The sequence below is a fragment of the Ornithorhynchus anatinus genome, chromosome X1 (assembly GCF_004115215.2).
Source record: "Ornithorhynchus anatinus isolate Pmale09 chromosome X1, mOrnAna1.pri.v4, whole genome shotgun sequence".
Classification (NCBI taxonomy): Eukaryota; Metazoa; Chordata; class Mammalia; order Monotremata; family Ornithorhynchidae; genus Ornithorhynchus; species Ornithorhynchus anatinus.
The window spans coordinates 14,699,731-14,721,968 of NC_041749.1; the positions used below are offsets into that span (position 1 = coordinate 14,699,731).

At 40.9% G+C, this 22,238-nt stretch overlaps 1 protein-coding gene across 1 annotated transcript; it reads right to left on the reverse strand.

Annotated features, from left to right (window-relative positions):
- Nucleotides 1-1,498: 1,498 nt before the first annotated feature.
- On the reverse strand, nt 1,499-20,308 carry LOC100078512 (cysteine-rich secretory protein 2). The gene is made up of 8 exons (XM_029049832.2): nt 20,253-20,308; nt 14,437-14,498; nt 11,197-11,313; nt 10,555-10,642; nt 7,207-7,352; nt 5,406-5,503; nt 2,440-2,528; nt 1,499-1,740 (listed from the first exon to the last, which is right to left on the reverse strand). Exons 2-8 carry the CDS (start codon nt 14,494-14,496, stop codon nt 1,613-1,615), a joined length of 726 nt encoding a protein of 241 aa, XP_028905665.1. The 5' UTR covers nt 14,497-14,498; nt 20,253-20,308; the 3' UTR covers nt 1,499-1,612.
- Nucleotides 20,309-22,238: the final 1,930 nt, after the last annotated feature.

A 22,238-nucleotide genomic window follows, 5' to 3' on the forward strand; every position in this document is an offset into this window, starting at 1 on the left:
AAAAAAATTGGAAAGGAAGAAGGACCTCACTCATAGGAATGGAGTAAGGTTGGCTAGGAACATACCTTGTGGAGGGAAGTGTCTTGCTTTGGACTTTCCATTCCCACCACTTCCTTTCTCTTCTCCTCAAATATAGTCTCTAATTGTCAAAAACATGATATGTTTATTCAACAGGTATGTTTCTGATCTCCCTCCTCTTAATATCCCTTTGACCACTTCAGCTCTTCCATACCACTTACCCACTCACATTCCCCTTTAGTCCTCATGTACAGAACTCATATCGACTGGTACTTCCTTCTAGCTGTAGGTTTTTAGGCCTGTCTCCTTTGCTGGAGTGTAAGAGCTTTGAGGGCAGGGATCATGTTACTAATTCTGTTGAACTCTCTCAAGCACTTAACTCAGCTTTCTGCACACAAGGTGCTCAGTAACTAGTACTGATGGACTGAATTCAATCAGGGCTGAAAAGAAAAATGATAAATGCTGCCTTCCCTGCTATTTTCTTTTAAGAAAAATACTTGTGCCCTCTTAACCAATCAATCAGTGGTATTACTGAGCATTTACTCTGTGCAGAGCACTGTACTAAGTGCTTGGGAGAATACAATTCAGTAGAATTAGCTGACACATTACCTGCCTATAATGCACTTACAACCAAGAAAGCCAAGTTGCTGTTGAGGTAGACTAAATTTGCCATTTTCACTGCTGATCCTTGGTCAAATAATTTTAGACAAGATTGACTTAAAGTTGCTTAAACCAGATATTTCTTTAAAATTTGATTGAACTTGGAGATGAATTGAGAAAATCACTAGGTATACCTACAAAAAAATTAAAATAAATCAATAAATATTGGGAGGAATTATATGGAAGAGAATATATCAAGAACTGAAAGAAATTCTGGGTTGTGTTGGTTTTGTGACTATTTTCTGCATTCAACTTTTCTGAAAAGAAAAGGCAGCTTTCAAAATCTGGTTGGAACTGGCACAAAATGGGAAGTCCCTTGAAATTAGGAATGGACCATTGACTGAAAGCATAAAATTAGTATTGCTCTATTTGATGTAGAAAGTACAGTTTCAAAGAAGTTAAGAATAGCAAACTGTTTTGGGGCACCATGGAGAGAGCACAGGCCTGGACGTCAGAGGACCTAAATTCTAATCCCAGCTCTGTCACTTGCCTGCTGTGATTTTAAGGCACAGATAAGTAACTTCTTCAGTTTTCTCGCTTGAAAAATGGGACTTAAATACCTTTTCTGCCTTCACCTTAGAGTTTTGTGCCCCATGTGAGGAAGAGAATGTGCCCGATGTGATTTACTTGCATCTGCTCCATCACTTAGAACAGTGGTTGAAACATAAAATGCACTTCAGAAATACTGTAATTAGTAGTAATTGCAGGGCTGTATCTACTTGAAAGGTGATTTAAACAAATAAGATTAGCATAGAGAAAGAAGCCATTCTGTGGAGCAAAGTAACACATCAGTTAATGAAAATAACGAGATGAAAAGAAAGACTTTCAATGCAGTTTAATCTCAAATTTCTTCTAAATTGCCAATGAGACATTTTTCCACTGAGTCATTCTCCTTGGAGAGCCAGGGAGAGAGAGAGATGGCATTGGAGGAAAGTTATTTAATTTCAGTGGTGCACTTGCAGCTGGCTTCACAGTCTGATTTAACTTGAGGGTGATTACAGGTAGCAGAATTCTTCAGTTCCTCACAGTTCGACCATTTATTCTCATACTTGCAAGGATTGGCTAAAAGGAAAGAAAATTGATATTAGAGGCAACAACCTTCTTTTCATCCATCCCCCATTTTATAAGCATCTTTACTCAAAAAACCCCAACAAAACAGGTAAGCCATGCATTCCCTAAATGTTCCAGGTTTTAAAACTTGACTAGATCAGTGATGCTACTCTGAAGCTCTGTTGAATGTGCAGTTATTGTTGCCAGGTTCAGATACCAAGATGCATTCTCTGTGAAACCCCCACTGATGTAGATGATCTGGGAACATCCCAGAGGCTCATGTTGGCTGGGAGTAATCTCAGGAATTGTGATTTAGACTGCAGGGACCCTGAGGGCTAGCAATGTGGGGGATCTTTGGTTGAAGACCTTCTGGAGATTTGAAATGCTCTGAAGAGGTTTAGGGATCTACTTCTGCCTGGGACCTTATTAGGATACACACCAGCTCATCATAACCAAAATAGAGCCCTGGAAATTACAGGGGAGGAACCGTAAGCCGTTGGCAGCTCCATCTGAACCCTGTGGTTTGTTGGTCCGAGGGCTATCTTGGCACGTCCTCTTGTAGGTCCTCATTTTAAAATTCCCTAACTTTGGACTATCTTTCAATATAGTGCATCTTGTGGAGGGTGGCATTCTGATGTTTGATTGTGGGCCACTTTTTGTTTTAAGATAGTAAGTCATTTTAGAACTGTCAAGTGACTTATTCAAACTTACTACACAATCCCTTGTCACAGGCGTTCTTGCAACTGCCACACGGAGTTCCTCTTTGGTAAGGCTCGTTAATTTTTTCTCTGTTATTCCCTCTGAAAAATAACAGAAAGGCAATATAAGGTGAAAGCTTTTAGGCAACTTCAAGTTAGCTTTAGAGGTAGAATACAACTCATCATGTATTTAGGCCTGTTACCCATTTGAAAAATGGGTATTCCATTACGCTGGGCAGCTATGCTGATTTTTGCAAGGAAAAAAGAAAATAAATAAAACACCCGTTCCCTAAACACTTCGGTCTTTGTGCTCAGCTGTACTGGAAGTGAGATACGGTGGGGGTGCCAATGGAAGAGAAGGGTAGGAGGAGGCAGACATATTTACAGTGACTAGATTCTTTTCCTCCCTACCTGCACAAGACTAAGGTAATGTCAATCCAGTGTTTTATGCTACTGATGAATTTTAACTTCCAAAGGTCTCCTGAGTCCAGAATTTATGATCTTTCTTTCTTAAGAACCCAGGGCATACATATCCCGAGTAAATCCAAAAGGGTAGTGCCACTTGGGTGAAAGGGAGAAGAATGGAAAGGTCTAAACAACCAGGAGAACAGTTCCACTCAGGCCACACCAAAAGTTATTGTTCACGTTTTTGGGTCTGTAGTGCCAACTGGCAAAGAAACATTCATTGCAAAAACTCAGTGCAGTTGTCTGACATTACCTAATCCAGCGTGGCTGAGTGGAAAGAGCATGGGCTTGGGAGTCAGAGGTCATGGGTTTGAATTCCAGCTCTGCCACTTGTCAACTGTGTGACTGTGGGCAAGTAACTTAACTTCTCTATGCCTCAGTACCCTCATCTGTAAAATGAGGATTAAGACTGTGAGCCTCACGTGGCTGTATCTACCCTGTATCTATCCCAGCATTTAGAACAGTGCTCGGTACATAGTAAGCGCTTAACAAATACCAACATTATTATCCCTGGGCATGGTTGCTTCAGACAATAATATAAACAATAATAATGATGATATAAAACTAAGATGTAAGACTAAAGATTGGAAGTTCCTTATGGGCAAGGTACATGTTTCCAATTCTACTGTATGCTCCCAAGCACTTCGTACAGAACTCTGCAGACAAAGTGCTCAGTAAATATGATTGATGTTAAGCACTTACTGTGTCAGTCAATCGCATTTGAGCGCTTACTATGTGCAGAGCACTGTACTAAGCACTTGGGAGAGTACAATATAATAGACACATTCCCTCCCTACAATGAGCTTACAATCTAGAGGGGGAGATGGACATTAATATAAATAAACATATTACAGATATGTACATAAGTGCTGTGAGCTTGGAGGGGGGGATGAATAAAGGGAGAAAGTCAGGCCTCAGAAGGGAGTTGAAGAAAAGGAAAAGAGGGCTAAATCAGGGAAAGCCTCTTGGAGGAGATGTGCCTTCAGTAAGGCTTTGAAGTGGGGGAAGGGTAAGTGTCTGTCAGATATGAGGTGGGAGGGCTTTCCAGGCCAGAAGCAGGACATGGGCGAGAGGTGAGTGGCGAGATAGATGAGATTGGGATAAAGTGAGAAGGTTGGCATTAGATAAGCAAAGTGTATGGGCTGGGTTTTAGTAGGAGTGTAGCGAGGTGAGGTAGGAGGGGTCCAGTTAATTGAGTCATTTAAAGCCAATGGTTAGGAGTTTCTGTTTGATGTGTAAGTAGATCGACAACCACAGGCGATTCTTGAGGAGTGGGGAAACATGGCCTGGAAGTTTTTGAAGAAAAATGATCCAGGCAGCAAAGTGAAGTATGGACTGGAGTGGGGAAGAGACATGAAGCTGGGAGGTCAGCAAAGAGGATGATAAAGTAATAAAGATGGGATAGAATAAGTGATTATGTGGTAGCAATTTGGATGGAGAGGAAAGTGTGGATTTTAGCGATGTTGTGCCGGTCAAACGGACAGGCTTTAGTGATGGACTGAATAGTTGTGTTGAATGAGAGGGAGGAGTCAAGGACAACACCAAGGTTTTGGGCTTGAGACAGGAAGATGATGGTGCTGTTTACAGTGATGGGAAGGTTAGAGGGAGGACAGGGTTTGGGTGGGAAGGTAGGAGTTTTGTTTTAGACTTGTTAAGTTTGAGGTTACGGGAGGACATCCATCCAAGTTGAGATGTCTCGAAGGCAGGAAGGAATGTGAGTTTGCAGAGTGGGAGAGAGATCAGAACTGGAGATTCATTCAATAGTATTTATTCAATAGTATTTATTGAGCGCTTACTATGTGCAGAGCACTGTACTAAGCGCTTGGAATGAACAAGTCGGCAACAGATAGAGACAGTCCCTGCCATTTGACGGGCTTACGGTCTAATCGGGGGAGACGGACAGATGAGAACAATGGCAATAAATAGAGTCGAGGGGAAGAACATCTCGTAAAAACAATGGCAACTAAATAGAATCAAGGGGATGTACATTTCATTAACAAAATAAATAAGGTAATGAAAATATATACAGTTGAGTGGACGAGTACAGTGCTGAGGGGATGGGAAGGGAGAGGGGGAGGAGCAGAGGGAAATGGGGGGAAAAGAGGGTTATAGATTTGAGTTTCATCTGCATGGAGGTGGTAGTACTATGTGCCAAGCACTGTGCTAAAAGGTGGGGAAGATATGAAATAATCAGATTGAACACAGTCCCTGCCCAACTTGGGGCTCACAGAATGAGGGCATCAAAAAATTAAGGGTTTTGCCCAAAGCAACTCAGCAGGGTAGTGGTAAAGCATGGACTAGAACCCAGGCCTCCTGACTTCCCCAAACCCAGTTTTAATCCCCCAAAATAAGATTAAATAGTCTTTTGCCTTTTGAAATTTTCTTGTCATTCTGTCACCTGTATGTGTTCCTTCTGAAATTTAGCCTAAGGTTTTGCTGATTAAATCTGGAATTTTAAAGTGCTGAAACTCATAACATGTACTCTTTGAAATAAAATTCAGATTTCAAACTTACGCAGGACAGTATTGACAAACCATATAGTATTTAAAAACAGGCTGATTCGGACAGTAGGCCGCAGAACATCCAATTTGGTAAGAGTTATACCAGACGACCTGGATAGACAAAAGAAAATTTATGAGAATGAGTTAGAGGCCCTACTTTTTTCAAATCACAAATTCATAGTAATGTAGTCATGAGGTATAGAAGAAAAATAATCGCTCTTGTCTAAGTGCCTCTGTTAATCCCATCTTTGGAAGTACAGTATTTAATTCAGAAAAATATAATGACCAGCCCATGTTCACAAAGATCCTTTATTTCAGCCTTTTGTACTATTTTGGAAGCAAATAAAGATCACTGAATCTCGAGGCAGCAGCCCACCAGAACTCCCCTGAAAGAATGGCTTAGGAGCATGAAGTTAGTCCCAGTTGATGCATTTCAAATTTGACTGGTTTCCCGAATCTAAAACAGGTTGTTGTTTGTTTTTTTTATCAGTGCTAGAAATAATAAGTATGGCATTTGTAAAGTGCTCACTGTGTGCCAAGCACTGTTCTTTGCACTGGGGTGGATACAAGCAAATCCAGTGGGATATAGTCCCTGCCTCACCAGGGGCTCACATGCTTATTTCCCATTTTACAGGTGAGGTAACTGAGGAACTGAGAAGTAAAGTGACTTGCCCGGGGCCACAACAGACCAGGGACAGATCTAGGATTAGAAGGCAGAACCTTCTGACTCAATAGCCCGGGGTCTATCCACTAAACCAAGCTGTAGTCCGAGAAGCTAGAAGCTAACAGTACAGTGGTCTGCAACCAATAAGCACTCAGTGATTACCACTGATTGATTAGCTAGTAAGTGCTTGCTTAGTGCTCAACATTGAGGTTGAAACATGATAATCAGATCAGATGCAGCCTCAAGAGGTTAACAGTCTAAGAGGTAAGGAAAAGAAGGCATTACTATTCCCATTTCACAAATGAGGGAGAAGGCCCAGAGAGGTTAAAGGGCTTTCCCAAGGTCTCACAGGAGGCCAGTGGCAGTGAGAGGACTAAAACCCAGTTTTCCTGGCTTCCGGGCCCTCATAATCTTTCCACTTGGCCACACTGGCTCCTGTGCTTTGTGTGCCTACTTCACAATTAATCGATCATTAAAATCGAATGCTTAGATGTGTGGGGCACCCTATTAAGCGGTTGGGAAGGTACAGAGAAGCAGCATGGAGTAGTGAATAGAGTATGGGCCTGGGAGTCAGAAGGTCATGGGTTCTAATCCCAGGTCCACCACTTGTCTGCTGTGTGACCTTGGGCAAGTAACTTCACTTCTCTGTGTCTGTTACCTCAACTATAAATTGGGGATTGACACTGTGAGCCCCATGTGGGACCAGGACTGTGTCCAACCCAAATTACTTGTATCCATCCCAGTGCTTAGTGCAATGTTTGGCACATAGTGAGTGCTTAACAAATGCCATTGTAATTATTATTACTACAATATAACAGAGTTGGTAGACTCGTTCCCTGCCCAGAGCAAGCTTATAGTCTAGCCGAATGAGCTTACGGTCTGGAGGGGACTTACAGTTTACACAATTACACAATTCCATAGACAACATTTATGTCTCATCTCGGTTTTTTGGTTCTCAGCCCAGGAAGTACTCCCCTTTTTACAATATCCTCATATTGGACGTTTTGCCATCCCCAGGTTTAATTTGGTTGAATGAAGATTATTAACTACTAAATCTTGCAGAATGCTGAAGATAAAACAGAGTAATTCCCTGAATAATTAGAAAATCTATATGATATATTTAGAAAATAATGAAATTGATTACCCTTACCTGTGTGTAGTGGCCAATCACTGCATTTGCAGTTTTTGCCCCTTTACCATACGTAAAATCTTTAACCTCATCGTACCAGCTCTGTATGGCATTTGACCATGAGTTGGGGGAACTTGACATAAAGAGGTTCTCCCCACAATTTGTATCTAGAAAGGAAACAGAAAGAGTGTAGCTGATGGAAAAGGATAATGACCTGCACATTAGAGGACTCTGATTTCTCAGGAAAAGAGTGCCCCTCCCTCATTTCTCATTATTTATCAGAATGAACAGGCCAGCATACCAAGGAATTAGATAGCATTGAGAATTCTAAATTACTTTCTCTTTTCAGTTGGATTTAAATTGGATTGAAGCAGCATGGCCTAGTGGAAAGACCATGGTCCCGGGAGTCTGTAGACCCGGGTTCTAATCTCTCCTCTGCCACCTGTCTGTTGTGCGACCTTGAGTGACCCTTAACTACTTTGTGCCTCAGTTGCCTCATCTCCAAATCCTACTTCCTGCTACTTAGAATGTGAGCCTTAGGTAGGACAGGGACTGTGTGTCTGACCTGATTATCTAATATCTACCACATAGTAAGTGCTTAACAAGTACTGTTTTATAGACCCACAAAGATAACACAAACCAAAAAGAGTAATGAAATATACAAAAGTTATAAATGAAAAGGTTAAAGGGAAAATCATGTGTTTGGGGAGATAAAGGACACTGGCTCAACAAACTCTTGGAGGTCTGATATTAACACAGCAGTACTTGGGCCTTAGACATTGGCATTAAACCATGCTTGGGAGCTGCTAGTGGACTACTGTACATGAAGAGTAGTCCACTAGTAGCTCCCAAGCATGGTTTAATTAAGATCTATTTGAAAGGTTTATCTTGTTTATGTAGTACATTTCTGACCAGACTTCTTTATTTGTAGTGATAGTACTGATAGTATTTAAATGTTTACTATCAACCTGCTGTTGGGCAGGTAACAAGCAAATCAGTCCCTGTCTCAGGTGAATTTCACAATCTGAGGGAGGAGAAGCAAGAACTTGCCATTCCAGATGAGGAAGCTGAGGCCCAGAGAAGTTAAGGGACTTGGTCCAAGATCACACAGCAGAGGAGAAGTAACAGAACCTGGACTAGAAGCCAGGTCTCCTAGCTCTTATTCCTGTGATTTTTTTCCCCCCTCTAGGCCATGTTGCCTCTATCAGTTATTGCCACCTAGAGGAATAAAATAATTGAACCACTAGCTAGTTATGTCTTCTTGTCTTAATGTCTCATTTCTGTAGTCCAAAGATGGATAACTTTCATTCATCCATTCATTCGTATTTACTGAGCGCTTATTGTGTACAGAGCATTGTACTAAGCGCTTGGAAAATGTGGTTCAGCAAATAATGATGGCATTTGTTAAGCACTTACTATGTGCCAACCACGGTTCTAAACACTGGGGTAGATACAAGTAATCAGGTATGGAGTAATCAGGTTGTCCCATGTGGGACTCACAGTCTTAATCCCCATATTACAGATGAGGTAACCGAGGCACAGAGAAGTTAAATGATTTGCCCAAAGTCACACAGCTGACAAGTGGCGGAACAGGGATTGAAACCCACTACCTCTGACTCCCAAGCCCCGGCTCTTTCCCCTAAGCCACGCTGCTTCAAATGATTAAGGTTAGCCGAGATGATTATCTGAAAAGTCCATCTTTTTGCCATTTATATTAGGCTCATCTAGGAGTTGACATTATTTTTGTTGAAAATTGAGATATGTCACCCTTCCAAACGTTGATACCTTGCCTGTCCTGCAAGATAAAGGTGGAAAGGGCCAGGGTCAAGTCTGCAGTTTAAGTCCACCTTGCTGATTCCTCCTAGCCTTTCCCTCTTGGACATAGCCCCAGTGCATAATAGGTAAGCATTGTCCTTTGAGATGACAATCTGCTGACAGTTATATGAGCTGTGGTACAGCTGAGGGGCATTATAATAATAATAATATTTGTAATATTTGTTAAGCACTTAATATGTGTCAGACACTATACTAAGCACTGGGGGTGGGGGGAGGTGGGAAATACAAGCAAATCAGTTGGATGCAGTAGCTGTCCCACATTCAACTCACAGTCTTTTCCCCATTACACAGGTGAGGTAACAAGAAAAGAGAAGTGAAGTCCCTTGCCCAAGGTCACACAGCAGACAACTGGTGGAGCCGGGATTAGAATCCATCACCTTCTGACTCCCAGGCCTGTGCTCTATCCACTAGGCCATGCTGTCCAGAGAAGTGCAATGTGGTTAATCCAGCATGCCAATTGTCAGAACTGTTCTGTGGCAAGGTCCCTTATGGAATACTAATGATAATGATGACATTTACTAAGTCCTTACTATAAGATGATCAGAGTGAACATTTCTATCCTACATGAAATTCATGATCTACATTATCCTCATTTCCCAAAGTAGGAAACAAGGCACAGAGAGGTTATGGCATTCAAGTTCACACAGCAGTCCAGGGGCTGAACTGGATTTAGAATCCAGGCCTCCTGATCCAGTCCAGTGCTCTTTCACCAGGCCACCCACATCTTCCCTTTGTGTCCTCCCTGACAAAAGAAAGAGGAGGGGGTGAATAAGGTTCTCAGTGAATTTTGAGCTTTGAATAAGGGGACAGGAGCTGGATGATCATACCGTATGGCTGGCAAATCCCTCCTGGCCTCTAGGCCCTAAATCTCATTCCCTTTATTCATTTATTCAGTCATATTGTGTGCTTATGCTGTGCAGAGTACTGTACTAAGCCTTGGGAAGGTACAATATAACAGACACATTCCCTGCCCACAATGAGTTTAGAGTCTATGGGACAAGCTTACAGTCTGGTGGAACTGATTGCAGTCAGTCAGTCGATCTATGACATTTATTGAGCAATATGAGCAGAGCACTGTACTCAATGCTTGGCAGAGTCCAATACAACATAGTTGGTAGACATGTTCCCTGAGTCCATAGTGGGCCTGCAGAGTGTGGTAGTGTCAGGGAACAAGTTGCAAAATCTGCCTTATAACTCATCTACAGAAGTCTTACAGGAACAAGGGCTCTCAGCCAAAAGAGCAAGGGACACCCAAGGCTATGAGCTAGTTACCTGCTGACTCCATTTGAAATCTAACACAGGTGGAGATATGCATCACCTCTTCTGAAATGGTTTATTTTTGAACTTAAATGGTTTGGTACTTCGGCACTTTTGTTCACCTTGGTCTTTTCAAAAATCCCCATCAAATGAGGTGTTAAGGTTCCTCTGAACATGAATAAAGTCTTATTGTTTGATGAAAATAATTATAACAGATAGTGAAAGCCTCCATAAAATAATATATTTCATTACTCTCTCACTAAGCTTGGTACTTACTGGTTACTCTCTTTTCCGGAGAACTGTGCTGTAAGGTGCATTGGTCTGCCCAAGCCTTAGCATTTTTTGCCGCTTCAGGACTCCATTCCTTTTGAAATGAAAAATTACATGTATTATTTTACTCCTGTTGTGTATTTCCTGCTACATGGATTGTGCTTTAGGAATCTATGTGTTATCATCTCATGTTGTGTTTTGCTTGAGTCAGGGGAGAGATGCCTTCTCTGGGGAGCTAAGATCCTCGATCATTGGGGGAACATTCATATTTAGTCTGGAGAGAATGTATAAACCTGCAGGAATAAATCCCCATGTCATAGCTTATGATTCACCCTACAAATCCCCAAGTGTATGATGGTATATGTTATCAAATAATGATGCAGTTTTGGCATTATGTGGCCAAAGGATATAACAAATATTTAACCAAAAGTGAGTTTTGACCATTATCTAATTTCATGCAAATTCAGTTTTTTAGCTGCCTCATGCATCTCCATCCTTTAGAAATTTCTATTATTTGTACAGTTTATCTGGGAAAAGCATCCAATGAAGTGTTCCCTTCTGGAAACTAACGGCTTTCAAATCCCCATGAGAATGAACAGGATGTAATTATCACATATATCCAACATTTCCTTAGATCATGTTTCTTACCATTCTTAGCATGTTGCTGGCTGGGGGAGAGACTTGTCTCCTTAGGGCATTGTGCTTATTCACAATCTCGTTTTGTACTTGGGAATTACTGGTAGACAAATTGGAAAAAGATATATCCTATATGGGAATGAAATTGAGAGAAGGATTTGTACAACATACAGAATTGGCTTTTTGTACATGTAGTTGAAAGCTGGATGAAGATGATTTATGCTTTTTGATCTAGCAACTTTTCACTTGAATTCCACTCAGAGCTTTTTGGGTATTAGCAATTTAGTAATATATCAATATATAGTAAATGAGAAAAACAAATACAAGGTTTTGAGGCCTTTACAAAGGATATCTGATTTATAATTCCCAAATCATATGGCTGGAAGGCTAAAATCACTTTATTTCCCAGATTCTTGGCAGACCTGTTCACAGATGGATTTTTACATCAATTAATCGGTATTCATTGAGTGCTTACTGTTTGCAGAGCACCGTACTAAGTGTTTGGGAGAGTATGGTACAATAGAGTCGGCCGTTATGGTCCCTTCCCTCAAGAACCTTACACTCTAGGGCCCCTGTGAATTAAGCCATTCAGAAAAGAGTTGGTCAATATTTTGGGTACAGAATGTAATAGGTAAATAGGGGGCTTGCTAAGAATTGAATTAATAAAGCCATCTCTTTCAAGAACCAATTCAGGGACTCATAATATTCACAATATCAAGAGATTATTCTTAATACCTAACTTGATAACTCTTACAAATTACATAATTTTTTTCCCTAAAGACTTTTTTCATTACACTGTGGACAGGGAATAAATTTGTCAACTCTGTTATATTGTATTCTCCCAAGTGCTTAGTACAGTGCTTTACAGTAAGTGCTCAATAAATATGATTGATTGACCTCATTTATCTCCATTACAGCTCATTTGTTATATGTAGAGGCAGGTATGAGCCTCATTTTGGAGATAAGGAAACTGAGGCCCAGTGAGGTTAAATCAAAATCACACAGCCTGCCCCTGCTCTTACCACTAGACCTCCCTGCCTCCTTATATTATCTGTGTTGTTACTGAATCCATTTCATCCTAGCTCTGTGTCTAAAGACAGTGAACAGTTGATTTCCTTACTTTTTCACATAATGTATGCATGTGTGTGTGTATGAAGTTCTTTAGTTTTTAACTCTGACACTGACATTCTATCTAACTCTTAGCCCCTTCAAATCCTCCCCTTATGCCAAAGTAAATGGTTTAAATTCCATATAGCCAAATAATCATCTTGAATTCTGGTTGCCAATGAAAGCTTTTTCCTTGTCTGTAGAACTTTCTGGGTATAGGGTACTTTAGTGATTTGGTTTTCTTCAGGCCCATAACACCTTAGTGCTGACTCTACGAAGCGATTCAGAACCTTCTGTGCTTGGATGCAAGGTGGGAGCGGGAGTCTCAAGGGTCAAGTGATTTAAAAAAAAGTATAGTATTTAAGTGCTTACTATGTGCAAGGCACTGTACTAAGCGCTGGGATCGTTGTCTTATGCTGTCGAGTTGTGTCCTATCCATAGCGACACCATAGACTCATCTCTTCCAGAACGCCCCACTTCCACCTGCCATCATTCCGGTAGTGTAGCCATAGAGTTTTCTTGGTAAAAATATGGACATGGCTTACCATCGCCTCCTTCTGCGCAGTAAATGAATCTCTGCCCTCTACTTTCTCCCATGCCACTTCTGTCCAGCACAGGTGAGTTTTGACTTGCAGCAGATTGCCTTCCACTCACTAGCACAGCCCAAGATAGGAAGGGAATAGGTATGCCTCTGCTTGACCCTCCCTCATGTAGTCATGACTGGTAGAGTACTGGAACTTTGCAGGTGCAACCCTGAGAGGGGCAGCACTGGGGTAGATAAAAGTAAATTGGATCGGACACAGTCCCTCTCCCATGTGGGACTCAGTCTCAATCCCTATTTTACAGATGAAGTAACTGAGCCCCAGAGAAGTGAAGTGACTTGCCCAAGGTCACACAGTAGACGAGTGACAGAGCTGGGATTAGAAAGCTTAACATACTGACTCTAAGGCCCGTGCTCTTTTCACTACGCCATGCTTTTCTTAGACATTTGATGACTGTAAGTTCCTTGTGGGGAGGGAACACCACCATCTCTACCAACTCTGTTATAATGTACTCTCCCAAGAACTTAGTATAGTGCTCTGCACATTGTAAGCACTCAATAAGTACCATTGATTTGTGGGTTGATCGGGAAGGAGATAGCTGACTGACTACGATGAAGCCAATAGTCAGGAGTTTCTGCTTCTGCAGAGAAGACCAAGCAGCTAATTGAGTTTTTTTTGAGCAGTGGCGAGGTGGATGTAGAATATCATTTTTAAAAAATGATCTAGGTAACAGAGTGAAGTATGGATGAAAGAGAGGAGAGCCTGGAGTCAAGAAGGCCTTGTGGACAGGGAACGTGTCTACCAGCTCTGTACTATGCTACTCTCCCAGGTACATAGTACAGTGCTCTGCCCACAATAACTGCTCAGTAAATACTACTGATGGATTGATGGATTATAAGAGATACCTGCCATATTGAAAAGGAACTCTGACTCCGATGTTCAGGTTCATTGTTATGATGTCAAGACAAGACCCATAGAGGAATGGCAGAGGACACAGCTCAGCTTTATTCTATGATATTAGAACCATTATCAACAACAGTATTTATGGAGCATTTCCTGGGTGCTGAGCAATGTAATTGTCTCTTGGGGTCATAGAGTAGGAATAAAAGGCACAGTTCCTGCCCTCAAGGAACATCCAATCTAATGGAAGAGACAGACACAAGTCACAACTACACAGTAGGAATGACTGGAAAGGCATAGATAAAAATAATCATAAATAATAATAATTAGTATTTATTAAGCTCTGACTGTATGGAGAACACGGTGCTATGTGCTGGGGAGAGTACCATACAACTGAGTTTGTAGATACGTTCTCTGCACACAACAAGCTTACAGTCTCTCAGTCAAGGTGTTTTTCAGAAAGTCTTTGAAAGTGGAAAGGCACATGATTTTGCAGATTTGATGAAGAAAGAGATTCATGGAGAGAAGAGACATGAGAGAGACCATACCCTCAAAGAGTAGACTAAGGAAATTAGTATGCTTCTCATGACAGTCAAATTTGTTTCATAGTCCAAAATGCCAGCCTACTGAGAGCATCCGATATTTTGTAATATCATCAAAATCATACTCAGGTACTTTTCTGAATGAGGTTGAAGATTCATACCTGTCCAGAGGATAGATACAGGAAAGCTGCCAAGAACACCAGCAAATGTAGGGAAGCCATTGCTGAAAAATCAAAGAGAAATATTCAGAATCTTATAATACTTCCTCTTCATTATCAGTATTGAGTGTCTTGCATGTGCAGAACTCTGGGCCAAATACTTGAGAATTATGACATGGAAATGAAATATGTGATCCCTTCCCTCAAAGAACTTACACTCTGTAAGGGGAAAGAAAGTGGCCACACATTGAGGATTATACAATAGTTTATAAAAGGGTGAGAAGAGATATAAATAAACAGGAGTGGATAACCTAATAAAATAATGAAGTACATAAGAATGCCAAAGTAATGGCTTGATTAGGAAGATGGGAACTTTAATCAGGAAATGCCTCTTGAAGGAACTCACCTTTCAGAAGGAGTAGGGGTGCATAGTTTGGGAAAGGGAGGAGAGAGAACTTTTCAGCCTAGAGTTAGGTCAGGGGTTCTGGCTCCTAATCTAGGAATGGAATAATTTTGTTCTTGTTCATAAAGTCATTCCCTTTAGAATGTAAGCTCATGGGCAGGGAATGTGTCTACTAACTTTGTTATATGGTACTTTCCCAAGCACTTGGTACAGTGTTCTGCACCCAGTAAGTGCTCAATAAATGTGACTTATGATTGTGCATCCATAGGGAAAAGAATTCCACAAGTGTGGTGGAATAATCATCCTTTGTTTCTCACAGTGATCCTTTGAATCAGGATGGCGTGGTCAAAAGAAAGTGGAATGTCATTTGGGAAATAGGCCATACTTGCTGAAATTAGAACAGGCTGGATCAGGACCTGGAATTTGGGTTAATATAGGAATTTGTGGCTCAGTGGAAAGAGTCCGGGCTTGGGAGTCAGAGGTCATGGGTTCAAATCCCTGCTCTGCCCCTTGTCAGCTGTGTGACTGTGGGTAAGTCACTTAACTTCTCTGTGCCTCAGTGACCTCATCTGTAAAATGGGGATTAACTGTGAGCCTCACGTGGGATAACCTAATTACCCTGTATCTACCCCAGTGCTTAGAACAGTGCTCTGCACATAGTAAGTGCTTAACAAATACCAACATTATTACATAGTGATTTTTGCATTAACTGAGTCATCCCAACCACTGCAATTTTTCAGCACTGTCACAGATATCACTTTCTAAGGCTCTGAACAATTTATTGTTCTGTGACTGTCTCGAATGAGTATTTGTTCCAACTGGTGAGATATTTATAAGAGCTCAATTAGAAGTAAGGAGATAGGTCATCAAAGTGTTCCAATTTGTTTCCTTCATGAACAGAACTTGTGGAAAAGACCTCTGGTTACCCAGGGAGAGGGTGAGCTTGAATCTCTTTTGACCACTCAAACCATGGGCTGCTCACAAGCACCTGAAATCTTCTTTTTAGGAAATAGTTTATTTTAAAAGAACTACATGCAGTGACAGAAAACAAGACTCTTTTTATGAGAAATCACAATCCCCCTCAGGCTTAGAGGGTCTTGGGCAGAAAACCTCCCAGGAAGGAAAGAAAGTTCAAAGGATGAGTCCCTGAATTTTTTTATGGTATTTGTTAAGCACTTACTATGTGTCAAGCACTGTTCTAAGTGATGAGTAGATACAAATTAATCGGGCTGGATACAATCCCTGACCCACATTGGTCTCACAGTCTAAGTAAGAGGGAGAACAGGTATTGAATCCCCACTTTTCAGATGAGGGGAACTGAGGCACAGTGCAGTTAAGTGACTTGCTAAGGACCTGGATTCTAACCCCAGTTCTGCCACTTGTCTGCTATGTGACCTTGGACAAATCACTCAACTTTTCTGGGCCTCAGTTCCCTCATCTGCAAAATAGGGATTAAATATTCCTCCTACTAAGTGGGACCTGATTATTTCGTATCTGTCCCTACACTTAGAAAGGTGCTTGGCACATAGTAAATGCTTAATCAATACCGCAATTATCATTATTATTATTATTGATTATTATTCAGCTTTATCCCAGAGCAGCTTTCTGGTTTCTCTTCTGCCTCTAACCACCTAAACTGTGCACAGTCAGAAAACAGCCACTTTGGACACCTTCCCTGGGGCACCTCTTCTGCTTCCACAATTTCAGCTGCAATCACTATGCAGATTCATCCCTTTATCCTGCTAGGCCTGACCTTTCTTTCACATTTCCAAGCTTTTATTTCCTCTTTAATCGATCAATCATATTTATTGAGCATTTACTGTGTGCAGAGTACTTTATTCATTCAATTGTTCAATTCAGTTCAATCTGCTGCCTGGATCATTTTAACCAAAAAAGCAAAAAAAGATTATTATACATCTCCCCACTCCTTAAGAACCTCCTGTGATTGCTCATCATCTCCACATCCAGAAACTCCTTACCATCAACTTTAAAGCATCTACTTAGCTCAACTCCCCCGTCTTACTGATATATTATACTCTCTCAAATGCTTAGGACACTGTTCTGCAAACATTAATTGATCTATAAATATCATTGATTTATCGATTTTTGTCTCAGTAGATCTCAGTCTCAGAGTTTTTATCTAGTTTCCATGACTTCACCCCTATGTGATCCCAAATAGATTCTTTGGAATTTATGGCAGCATCGCGTAGGTGATAAAAGACGGTCCGGAAGTCAGGAGGACTGGGTTCTAATCCTGACTCCACTACTTGTCTGCTGTGTAAATACCTTAACTTCTCTGTGCCTCAGTTACTTTATATGTAAAATGAGGATTAAGACTGTGAGCCTTATGTGGGACAGGGTCTTTGTCCAACTCATTTACCCCAGTGTTTAGTACAATGCATAGCACATAATAAGCACTTAAATAACAATTATTTAAATTGTTTAATTATAGTTTAATAATTTAATCATTGTTTAATTATTTAATTATTATTAGTAGTATGGATTTTTTCAGTGTTCTATAGGCTTTCTAGAATTTCCTTCCTTAAAATTTCAATTTGAGCTGAATTTATTTCTCATTTATGGATATACTCCCCGCTATTCCGAACAGTTCCTACCCTTCTACGTATTCTGTTTGCTCAGGTTAATATTAACTTTCCCAGCAGTGGCTCAAGTTTAATGCTTCGCACGACTTCCTTTACCCTGCGCTGTTCAGTATCAGATGGCAAGAGGAATTAATCAAAGTTTGTGATAGCTAGGGCATCTGTCCAAGGTGGCATACCCTGACGGTATTGACATCAGACAAACCGATCTCCTTCCTTGGCCACTAAGCACTGGAAAATGAAGAGCTTAAGCTTTTAACATCTCAAGCAGTCAGTTTCTCTTCTAGCTCAATAACCATTAGTGATAGATACACCTGGTCTTATTGCATTTTTTTTCTGGCCTTTGCTTATAGGGATGAATGAGACCTTAATTTGCTGAAGCAGTGTACATATTTGTTTCCTGGCTTACGGATAAGAAAACTGGATGAGAGTATGATTTTTATATATATACATATACACAGTGCTCTGCACTCAAGTAAGTGTTCAGTAGATACGATAGATCAATGTTTTATGTGCTTTATATTCGAAGGATAAAGTTCACCTATTAACGTTTTTATGGCTGAAAAAGCCAACACAGGATCCATTGTCCTGTCTACATTTATTGTACACATAAAGGCTGTTCCTTATGTTACTGTGCTTAATTTTTTCAGCTCTGGTGCTGTTTTCTCTCTAGCCTCCTTGTCTCTCATTCCAAATGGTTCAAAGTGACCTGTTTCTTTCTTGATAGCAGTAAACTTTTTAAACACACTTCGCTTCTTTAACGCTAACCATCAAGCGGAACTTCAATCTCGTCTATCTCACCACTGACCTCTCGCTCACGTCCTGCCTATGGCCTGACACGCACTTCCCTTCAAATCGGACAGACAGTCACTCTCCCCATCTTCAAAGCCTTATTGAAGACCGATTCTCCTTCATAAGGCCTTCTCCAACGAGACACCCATTTCATCTTCTTCCACTCCCTTCTGCATCCTTTACTCACTCTTCCCTCCACACAGCACTTGTGTACATATACGTTATTCATTTATTTATATTAATGTCTGTCTCCCCCTGTAGACTCTAAGCTCGTTGTGCACAGGGAACATGTCTACTAACTCTGTTACATTGTACTCTCCCATGTGCTTAGTACAGTGCTCTGTACAAAGTAAGAGCTCAATAAATGCAATTGGTTGATTGATTCAATACCTGTTCTTCCTCCAACTTGGACCGTGAGCCCCAAGTGGGACAGAGGCTGTGTCCAACCTGATTAATTTGTATCTACCCTAGCACTTAGAACTCTGCTTGATACAAAGTAAACCCTTAATAAATATTATTATTATTATTTTTATTATTCTGATCACACCATCCTGGTCTCTCCTCAGCAATCGATTCCCAGGTTCCAGCTGGGATGCAGCATTACTTGAGGCCTTGTTTTACCCGCAGTTCCATCTGAGGCTTCGTTTAATTAGTAGATTTACCAATATGGTTTAGCAAGATAAAAACATGCATACTCTGCTGTCAGATCTCCAGTTCATTCCTCTTCCTTTCTCAACCCCTTTCTCCCCAAGTCCCCAGAAATTCTTGCTCTGAAAATGTCTCAATTGGCAGCTTCCATGGTGTCTAGGTGGCATGAAGGAGTTTGGGGAAGATGTGCCAGCTGTTATCTTTCAAGGCCAAGCATGGGCGACACTGGTGGCTCCACCTCTGCCTTCTCCTCTTTCAGGGCTACTTGTTTCTGTTCTACATAAGGCTTTGCCAGGGCACAGAACAAGACTTTCCCCTGCCCCTTCTAGACTGTAAGCTCATTAAGGACAGGGTACATGTCTACCAACTCTTATATTGCACTCTCCCAAGCAGTGTGCTCTGCATGCAGTAAACCCTCAATAAATATAATTGATTGATCCCCTTCTTCTCTGCCCAACATGGACTTTTTTAAAGATATAAGTTTTCTCTTCCATTCCTTTATTTTTTTAAAACAAAATACAAGTTTAGAAAAATCAAAAAGGGTGCTGTAATGAAAGTATCAGACACAAGAGCCAAACACAGGAATGTGTCTGTTTATTGTTATATTGTACTCTTCCAAGTACTTAGTACAGTGCTCTGCACACGGTAAGCACTCAGTAGATACAATTTAATGACTGAATGAATATTGCCTCTTTAAGAGGAAGCATAGCATTTGTCTCCCAACTTCCCCAATATCATAATCATCTCTGTACAGTTATTTCACTGTCTTTTCTGCTATGTTCGTTGTTCCTTTCTGCTTTCCGATAGTGTTTGCTTTTTCAAGCTGACTGCAATTCTTCTCATCCAGTTGCTGGATTTGTTTGAAGTCAGATTCAATATCAAATGATATCAATATCAATACCAAGCTGACCTGCAGAGCCCTGATTATTCCAGTGTCAATATTATAATTAATAATTATTATTATTATAATCAGTGCTTTTCCATTTACTGAAAATTGAGAGCAAGTGCATGTGTATAATTCAAATACCTATTGTTCACACACCATTTCCCTTCTCATTGATATTTTGTCAGTTTTGGCATGCAATCCTAGAAAAACTGTCCCAAAGAATCCCAGAAATTGGGAATATGGTCATATGAATCTTTAAATACAATTCACAACATTTCCAGTCACTAAAAAATTTCTTTGATTTGGTTAAAATCAGGTACCTGATCTTATCTTTCAACTTTATAAACAGAATTCTATTTAATAAAACTAAGTAGCAACATTTTGAAGATAATTAAAATGTATATTAAATCTGTCATTTTTCTGCACTACATTATCCAAAAGTATTGGCAAAATGAAGTTCTAATACTGAAATAAATATTTTCTAACTTACCGTTGGTTCTCAGAAGATAACCAAGTCCTTCTGCGTCTTTAGGAAGACTAAATTTGGAGTGGATTTGAGTAGTATATATATCATTCCAGTTTCCTGCTTTGGCATATTTCTGGTTATGCAAGGTGTTAGGAAATCCAAAATGGCTAGACCAGGAAATGTCATAGCTACTTTTGAAAAAGGCATCAGATTACAGTGTTGCATGGTTTTACTCATCCAGAGCTGACATTTTCAAGGGATCTGAATTTTCATACACCTGAACTGCTTTGCTGTTGGGCATTGCTCTTTAAGCCTGCACTATTTTCGAGAATCTCCAATTTCTCCATAGAAGTCTGCTAATAGAATGTTAATTGTTGATGACCAATATAATGCCATTTCCTCCTCACTGCTTTACAACTGAAATGATGGTGATGATTCATATTTTAAATGATGGATGCACTTCAGCACACTTTAGTAATGAAAGAACCTGTGTTAAGGAATTGATTTTAGTGCAAGGAACTCGAGAGGCGCCATTCACATTTTCTTATCCTTGCCAAAAATGTTCTCACTGGGAAAGCAGGTGTAATCAGCGGGGGAGTGGGCAGGGATACAGCATGTTGAGGTGTTCATGCCTGAATTTTACATACAAACCCCATTTGGTACCAAACTGACTTCACGGTTCCACTGATGTACTGTAGATCAGCAGGTGGTTGCCAGGATTGCCACCTCAGCATCTACAGTGTTCTTTGCTTCCAACGTATTCAAGATCCCTGTGAGGCTTTTCTACTATGTAATAACAATGATTATTATTGTGGTATTTGTGTGCCAGCTTCCCAGTCCTGGTCCCAAACCCTTCTTGTTCCAGTTTGATCCCCCAGTCATTGCCGTCCAGGACTGGCCCCGAGCCCTTCTTGTTCCAGTTTTGGCCCCCCAGCCTTTGCCTTCTAGACCTGGCCCCAAGCCCTTATCGTTCCAGTTTTGGCCCCCACACTTGAGCATTGGGATGTATACAGGCAAATCGGGTTGGAAACAGTCTCTGTCCCACACGGGGATCGACCCCAGTCTCAACCCCCATTTTACAGATGAGGTAACTGAGGCACAGAGAAGTAAAGTGACTTGCCTGAAGTTGCACAGCAGATAGTGCACCACAGGTGGTTCTTCAGTCAGAAACCCTGACTGCCAATGGCATACCCCTAGCAGCCATTCCTCTAACATTTCACCCTCCTTTCATTCAATTTATTGAGCGCTTACTATGTGCAGAGCACTGCACTAAGTGCTTGGAATGTACAAATCGGTAACAGAGACATCCCCTGCCCTTTGACGGGCTTACAGTCTAATCATAATAATAATGTTGGTATTTGTTAAGCGCTTACTGAATGCAGAGAGAGCACTGTTCTAAGCGCTGGGGTAGATACAGGGGAATGAGGTTGTCCCATGCGAGGCTCACAGTCTTCACCCCCATTTTACAGATGAGGGAACTGAGGCACAGAGAAGTGAAGTGACTTGCCCACAGTCACAGAGCTGACAAAGGGCAGAGCCAGGATTCAAACCCATGACCTCTGACTCCCAAGCCCAGGCTCTTTCCACTGAGCCACAGCTTCCTCCGCAACTTCCACGGTGAACAGTGAACGGTGGGTCAGTGCGTGTGGGGGTACCTGGAATAGTTATATTGAGTCTACACTAAGATAACCAGATTATTCTAGGCAAAAACTCCTGAGAATACAATTTTCACAAGAAGAATACATTGCCTGCAAAAATGCTGGCATAGTCTCCTTGGAATACCTCTATTTTCTAAATAACAGGCTTCATTTTACCAGTGAAGAAATGGTCTAAAGCTTTCTCTAGACAATTGAATATAATACTTAATACCTCTGATCTTTAGCCTTGAATAGACTACTCCAAATAGTAGGACAAGTACTATTTGTATTTATTGAACACCCACTCAGTGCGGAGCTGTCTACCAGACACTTAGGAAGTACAAATTTAAAAGTGATGTGTTTTCTATCTTTC